General features: G+C 42.1%; 1 protein-coding gene across 1 annotated transcript; it reads left to right on the top strand.

Moving 5' to 3' along the window:
* Positions 1 to 274: 274 nt before the first annotated feature.
* Positions 275 to 7,220, top strand: dhx32b (DEAH (Asp-Glu-Ala-His) box polypeptide 32b). Its single transcript, XM_063491037.1, has 11 exons — positions 275 to 683; positions 827 to 1,020; positions 1,606 to 1,981; positions 2,089 to 2,325; positions 2,825 to 2,918; positions 3,003 to 3,152; positions 3,871 to 4,062; positions 4,155 to 4,295; positions 4,913 to 5,103; positions 6,158 to 6,348; positions 6,935 to 7,220. The coding sequence occupies exons 1-11, from the start codon at positions 402 to 404 to the stop codon at positions 7,107 to 7,109; spliced, it is 2,223 nt and encodes a 740-aa protein (XP_063347107.1). The 5' UTR covers positions 275 to 401; the 3' UTR covers positions 7,110 to 7,220.
* The last annotated feature ends 339 nt before the right edge of the window (positions 7,221 to 7,559 follow it).

The raw sequence follows: 7,559 nt of genomic DNA, 5'->3' as shown, positions 1-7,559 counted from the left end.
ATGCATTTTAAACTGCACAAGTTGTGATCTTTGTGTCGCAGCCAGATTTCATTGTAAACACCAGACCACTCTGAATCTCTGCCCACAGATCTCTCTCTGTGTGTGTGTGTGTGTGTGTGTGTGTGTGTGTGTGTGTGTGTGTGTGTGTGTGTGTGTGTGTGTGTGTGTGTGTGTGTGTGTGTGTGTGTGTGTGTGTCATCTGTTGGTGTTTGCACTTTTGTGAGATTAGTGGCCACATGACAACACTGGGCTGGCCGCCTAGTGAGCCTTTCATTTGGCTTCACTTGCGGAGGCGGGCTGAGTGCTGTCCAACAGTTTACTGAGAGCTGGAGACCTACAAACTCAATTTCTGTGGCTCTGTAAATGAAGTGTAAACCTGACAGACCCGGAGCCTAGTTGTGATGGCGCAGGACGTTACAAATTTCACTGGAGAGGACTATTTAGAGGGGAAATCACCCTGTTGTTCAGACACAGGAGCTTTGAGCGAAGGAGACAAAGAATATGACGACATCTTGGAGCTTAATCAGTTTGATGGACTGCCTTATTCCTCCAGGTTTTACAAACTGCTGAAAGAAAGGAAGGAACTGCCAGTGTGGAAAGCAAAGTGTGAATTCATGGACACTTTGGCCAAAGAACAGTTTGTTGTTGTCAGTGGCTCTGCCAAAACTGGAAGGAGCTCTCAAGTGAGTACTGTGGGGTATTCGACACTTCAGCACTGGATTTTTTTTTTTTACAGCAAGACATTTAAGTCATTTTTCTATTAACTTAATGTCTGTAAGCATCTGTAATTTAAGCAATTTGTCTTGTTAATCTTACTCTGAAACAGATACCTCAGTGGTGTGCTGAATTCTGCCTGTCAGTCCAGTTCCAGCACGGCATGGTGGTTTGTACCCAGATTCATGCACAACAGGCTGTAGATCTCGCCCTCAGAGTGGCTGACGAGATGGATGTCAACATCGGTCACGAAGTTGGGTACAACATCCCTCTTGAAAGTTGCTGCACTAATGACACAGTCCTCAGGTGTGGTACAGCAGTGCTTCCTACTTTTCCCACTTTATACATCCAATGTTTCTTTCTCAGAGTCTTTCTCTCAGCATGGTGGCTATAATAATGCACGGTCATGACACACAAAGCTAAATCACCCCGCCTTTTCTTCTTCTCAAAGGAGAGGTGAACAAAAGGCTCGAGAGGCTCTTTTCAGCAGCTCATCCACAGCTGCCCGGCTCCCTGTCTCCCCATATGTCACACTCCCTCATGTGGGTCCCTCATAGGTTAGCTAGGAAACAAAGAAACTAAGCACATTAAGGGGAGGGAGACAAGATAAACAGGCACCCGGCAAGGATCCCCCTCCTCAGACTAATTATTAGAGTAAATTACACTAATGGCAGCAAAGCTGAAGTGTAGACAAAGTGTTTTTCATTAAGTTGCCATCTTCAGGGATGCTGAATGGATTTTCTTTTAACATACTGGTCTATCGTTTAAACATGCAGGCTTACATTATAGAAAAGATTAATTTCATGCTATATCAAATTAGATACAGTGTGCCTGTGCGTGCATGTACTTGCTCTTTCCTAATGTCAAGCATCATTTTATCGCCTTTTAAAGATACTGCACGGATGACATGCTTCTGAGGGAGATGATGTCAGACCCTTTGCTCGCACACTACGGTGTTGTGGTCGTGGATCAGGCCCACCAGAGGACTGTAGCCACTGATGTTCTCCTGGGTCTGCTGAAGGACATCGTCCTGCAGAGGCCAGAGCTCCGTGTGGTCCTCCTTACAGCTTTCCCACCCAGCCCCAAGAACCCGGCCCACTTTACCGGGTCGGCAGCGCGTTTGATTCACCTGGAGACCCCGGGTGCAGGGGAGGTGGTGTACAGCAGCACAGGCGACGGCTACTTCTGCTCTGCTCTCCGTCTCGTGCTGGAAATCCATCGCTCCAGAGAGCAGGGGGATGTGGTTGTGTTTTTGGTGACAACGCAGGTAAAAAAAAACAAAAAACAAAACATCACTGCATGACCAGTAGATTCAGAAGCCTGAAACTAATGCACGTCTTTCTCTGATTTTCCTTTTTGTTAACTCTCTACCAGGAGATAGATCTGGCCCACAACATCCTGTGCCATGAGAGGAAGAGCTTACCCATCGATCTGGGTGAGCTACTGCCAATAGCTGTGCACCCTGGGCAGTCTGGGAGTCTGCCTGTCCTGGGGGAAGAGGAGACCAGCCAGACCCGCCGAGTGTTCCTCAGTTCAAGCCCAAATGAGGACTTTTTCTGGGCTGTTAGCTCGATAAGCTTTGTTATTGATGCCGGGCTTGAGAAAAGATATGTAAGTTGGTTGTTATTTGCATTATTTAAATCAGCACTTACATGAAGGCTGATTTCCAGGGTTAAAAATTACATCGCTGATGCAGAGACCCAGTTGCTGATTAATTAGAGAGTTTAATGTGTTGAAAAAGCAGAGATTTGAATGCATTGTATGGGACTTCCTATGCAGAAAGAAAATGAGAAAAAAACTGATATTCTGAAGTCTCACAAAAAATGTTAAAGCTTAAGCTTTGGTCTGGAAAACAAGGTACATCTTATATTATAACACAACACAATAGAGACAATAAATCAAGTTTTAATTTTAGCCTCTTGTCAGTGTTACGTAGTGTGTGTTGTTAGGTTTATCCCAGCTTTGACATGTAAAGATAACAATTTAAATCATCAGTCTTTCTCAAATTATTTTTTAGATACTTCCGTGTTATTTGGGGTGAAAATATTTGCCATCAAAATGTAGCTTAGTTAAAGTAAATCAAAGTTAACAGCCCGCTGTGCTGTTGCAGGTCTACAACCCCAGGATCAGAACAAACTCAGTCATCATTCAGCCTATCAGCACCGGTCAAACCGAGAGTCGAAGGCAACTGGCAGGTCCAGCAGGTGAGAAGTTAAAATGTTACAAAATCTGTGGCTGCAACTTCACTGCAGCTGTCCCATCTAAAAAATGATGTTTGCTTCCTGTAGGCAAGTGTTTCTGTCTGTATCCAAAGGATAGACAACTTCCTACTCAGATACGCCCGCATATTGTGGAGTCTGACATCACATCCACTGTGCTGTTCTTGAAGAGGATGGAGATCGCCGGACTGGGTCACTGCGAATTCATAGACAGACCAGGTGAGATCTGCATAAAATGACTGTAGAAAAACTGATTTTTGTCTGAACCATTGTTCCATAACTTAATGTCCTCAGTGATAAAATTAAAAATTCGGGTTCAGTCAGTTCTTTGCCTTTTGTTCCAGCACACAGGAACTTTTTGTATTGGAGAGCAGTGAGTCGTGCTTCAGCTAAACTGACAGCTCCTGTTCTGCGTGCATCCTTTTAGAGCTGACCTGCTTTCATTTGCTTTTGTTCCCCCGGATTTATTCACCCCCACAAACACACAAACACACAGACACTGAGCCTCACATTAGCTGATTAGAGCACAGACATGCCAGAGTTGGTATGAAGGACAACACAAGATAATAGACAGCTGTGGTTTCATAATTTTTCCCTTCCTCTCATTTTGTCTTGAGGTCTGTGTTTGTATTTCTATAGGGAAAAAACGCATGTTTAAAAAAGAAAATAAAAAATAAATAAACAGCTTTATTTTGCATAGTGATACACGGCAGATGTTGGTGAGGATTATAAAATCCTAATCTGCTGCTGCCCATTCACTCCAAGCATTCCCACTGGGGTGCCAGTACACTGTGGGGGACTGTCCTAGTGCTTTGGATTACTATTTGGACGGCATGAAAAAATGGCACACAACACTTACTCAACATGTATTTCAGTGTAATTAATAATCTCATGTGTTTTTTTTATGGTGCTTAATCCGAAACCCTGTCCAACCCAGATCCTGCAGGCCTCATGCAGGCTTTGGAGGAGCTCGACTACCTAGCAGCTCTGGATAATGACGGCAACCTGTCTGAGATGGGCATCATCATGTCTGAGTTCTCCTTGGAGCCACAGATGGCAAAGACCGTGCTCGCCTCCTGTGAGTTTGACTGCGTCAGCGAGGTAGTCATCATTGCTGCTATGCTATCAGGTAATGTGATTGTGTGGCTTTTTAGCACAAATATGCTATAAAGAGTCATGTAGATCTACAAAACCGTGCTCAGTTTTTTTGGATTCTTTTAGCGCCATCTTGCTTCATGGTTCCTTCTGTGGAGCTGAAACCAGAGGCAACCCAGTGCTATATGAAGTTCCAGCACCCAGAGGGAGACCACTTCACCCTGATTAATATCTACAAGGCTTTTAAACAGTGCCAGCAGGATCCATGTGAGTGAGCAGAGTATCGCCACTCACGATCTCATAATGTTTATACCAGTGATATGTTTCCTATAGTTTAGACCAACAGTGTCAAACATAAGGTCCAGGGGCCAAAATCAGCTCGCCAAAGATTCCATTCTGGCCCACTGAACATACTTGGAGCATGTGAGGAAGGACATGAATTTTAGACTTTTTATTGCATTTATATAAGTTTTACAGCTTTTCCTACTGATAAAGACCTACACCATGGCAGTTTATACAACACTAAAGTAAATAAATAATAGATAAATAAATAACAGAAAGATCCTGGTGTTTTTACCATCTACAACAGAAATTTGGGATTTTTACAATGGGTTCACAGTAAAAGTTATGAATAATAAAATATAGAATTATAAAAAATTATAAAAAAAATATATATAAAAATGTAAAACACAGCTTTCTATTAGACTGTGTAAAATGAGCTGACATGTTTTTTCTTAACATCAAAGTGGGCTGAACGACAGTGTAAGATGAGCTCGACTTTCCTGGTTTAGACAGTAGACAGAAAAACTAAACCCATGGCAGTTTTAACAGTTTCATTATTGCCACCGATTCAGTAATTTAAACTCATCTTCCTGTTTTGTCAGACTGTAATATAGAGAAGTGGTGTCAAGACTTCTATCTGGACCACAATGCTTTGCTGATGGCCGACGGGATTCGCAGTGAGCTCACCGACACCCTGAAGAGGATCGAGCTGCCCATTTCAGTGCCCGCCTTCGGTTCCCGAAGCAACACTGTCAACATTAAGAGAGCCCTCTTAGCAGGCTTCTTCATGCAGGTCAGAAAATGTAATTTATTAGCGTCCATCCTCCCATTTTCTTTACCGCTTTTCAGAGTCAAGGTCACAAGGGAGGTAGGGAAAATCCTGAACATGTCATTAACCCATCACCACATCTCACCATCCATGCACACGGCCATATTGGAATAAACTGTTAAGTTAGAAATCCTGTTTTCTTGTTGTTGTTTTTTTATTCCAGTCCAAAAAGCACCGCAACTGTATTCGATCTGAGTTGAGAATTTAAATACTCTGCTTACAACAAACACCCACAGTCCTTCTAAAGACTCTTAAAAACATTAAACTCTCCTGAGTGGAACTAATGGCAGCATTATGAAGGGTGTTTTAATCATGTGTAATTACACTCAGAGTTTAGTCTCCATAATTAATTGTCAAAGAATGGGGCCCATTTTAAATATTAATGCATTTCCATTTATTTAGCATGTAGGTGATTAAAGACATGCTGAATAATTTGCTTTTTATGACTAATTTAAACAATCAAAGCTGACAAACATATTATTTAGCCCCAACAGCTTTACCACCATGTTGCCTTCAGCTTTGAATACAGATTTTGACTGATTAATTAAAGACTTCACTTGCTTGCATCTTTACTTGTTTGCACACTAACTTCAGTTATTGAACTTAGTTGTATTTATATTTTAATTCTAACCACAACACTTCAGTTGCGTTCATCACGTCGCTTTGGCTCGAGCTCACATTTCAGCTCCTGTCAATCTTAACACCTCATCAGACACCGCGTATTTTGTGCTCTCAGTGTCTACCTCTCAGCCGACACTTCTACTCCTTTCGGAACTTGCACTTGATTAATTCCTCGTCTTTAAATTTGACTTTACTCACTGCTTATATCCTTTAATCGCCCCTTCCCTTTCAACTTATTTCCATATTTGTATATAGACTGCCAGACTGTGAGTGTGAATTAAGCTTTTTTGTGTGTCATTTACTATGGTTTTTATTTTTAAAAACTGTATTATTGAAAAGGTAAAAATGACAAGTATGAATACTTAAAATCACATCCTGCACCAACTCTTTTTCCCAGGTGGCACGTGATGTGGATGGATCTGGGAACTACTTTATTTTAACCCACAAGCACGTGGCGCAGATCCATCCTCTGTCTGGCTACGGAGCCAAGAGTCCCAAGCTGGGCCTGCCTGAGTGGGTGTTGTTCCACGAACACTCCTTTTCAGAGGACAACTGCCTCCGCACCGTAACCCACATAACACCACAGGAGTAAGTCTCAGCATTGTTTCCATTTCCTTCCTTTAACATTTTCATTTGTTAACTTCTTTAACATTTGCATAAATGACTAGATGCAGTTTTTTTTTTAGACCACCCTTCTGAGGGAGGCTTAAATGTAATCAGATGGACACATTCCCCTTCCCTTTTGAACCGTATGTATTTAAAGGCCTAGTTCAGCTCAGACTGGTCATGCTGGTTGTGGAGGGAGGTCCTATAATCCTGCTTTCTAAGTATCTGCTAGTTGAAGAAGGGATTATGGATTGCACAGATCTCTAAGAATGTGGAGCTGCAGCTTAATGGAGGGAGAGAAAGCTCTATAGCCTTTCTCATGCTGTCTTACGTTTCACATCCTGAGCATGTGCAAATCCGTTCACTGTAGCTCGAATATGAGGAGCAGACACACTGTAAGTCTTCTTTCCAACAAAGGCGTGTGCCGCTCAGCACTAAATGAGATCGAAAACAGCTTTGCAAATTGAAATTAAGTTTGCATTAGTTAAATTCATCACAAATTAGATGGTCTACAGTTGTTGTTTTTTTTTCAGTGCACAGAACACTAAAATATTCTCTCCTTCATTAGGTTCATTCAGATGGCACCACAGTACTTTTTCTACAACTTACCATCGAGTGAGAGCAAAGACATCCTGCAAAACATTTTGAACCACAGGGCTTCTCAGTACCAAGAAGAGAAACCACCAGAATCACAAAAGGAATCCCATGAGGATCAGACTCCTGACCGCTGTGTTATACAGTGACTAACAGACCCACCGTTTCAAGTTATTGGGACTTTTTGCACTATATAGTACAGAAACAGACTGGATCCCTATAATTGTATTACTTTCTTTTTGTGGCGCAGTTACTGTGCCCTAACCCCCAATCCCAATATAGTCTTTGTATGTTATATTTGAATAGCTATACAAAATTAACTAATATATGAAATAAAAATATTGCTCTTTTTAAGCCCTGATTATTCGCATTTATACGTGTTCAAGATTTTTTTACATTCCCATCGAGTCCTTTAAAGATTTTCTGACTTCCCTTCCTCCTCATCTCTCTTCAGCCATCAGACAGATAGCACTGTGTCCCCAGCCTGATTAATGAGTTGCAGTAGCAGTCTGGACATGCCTGCAGCTCCATCTGGTGTGAATATAGCTGACACCAGAGGGCTGACCCAGTTCACTGACACCACAGTGAAAACATCTTTC

This window comes from Pelmatolapia mariae, linkage group LG13 (assembly GCF_036321145.2).
Source record: "Pelmatolapia mariae isolate MD_Pm_ZW linkage group LG13, Pm_UMD_F_2, whole genome shotgun sequence".
Taxonomy (NCBI): Eukaryota; Metazoa; Chordata; class Actinopteri; order Cichliformes; family Cichlidae; genus Pelmatolapia; species Pelmatolapia mariae.
The sequence above is the reverse complement of the archived record's forward strand: the minus strand, read 5'-3'. Positions and strand labels throughout refer to the sequence as shown.

Excerpts from the sequence above, each read along its gene's own strand:
- dhx32b (XM_063491037.1), top strand. The coding sequence starts at position 402 with ATGGCGCAGGACGTTACAAATTTCACTGGAGAGGACTATTTAGAGGGG. Across the intron at positions 1,982-2,088 it reads TGTTTTTGGTGACAACGCAG|GAGATAGATCTGGCCCACAA; the intron begins GTAAAAAAAAAC and ends ACTCTCTACCAG. Across the intron at positions 3,153-3,870 it reads CGAATTCATAGACAGACCAG|ATCCTGCAGGCCTCATGCAG; the intron begins GTGAGATCTGCA and ends TGTCCAACCCAG.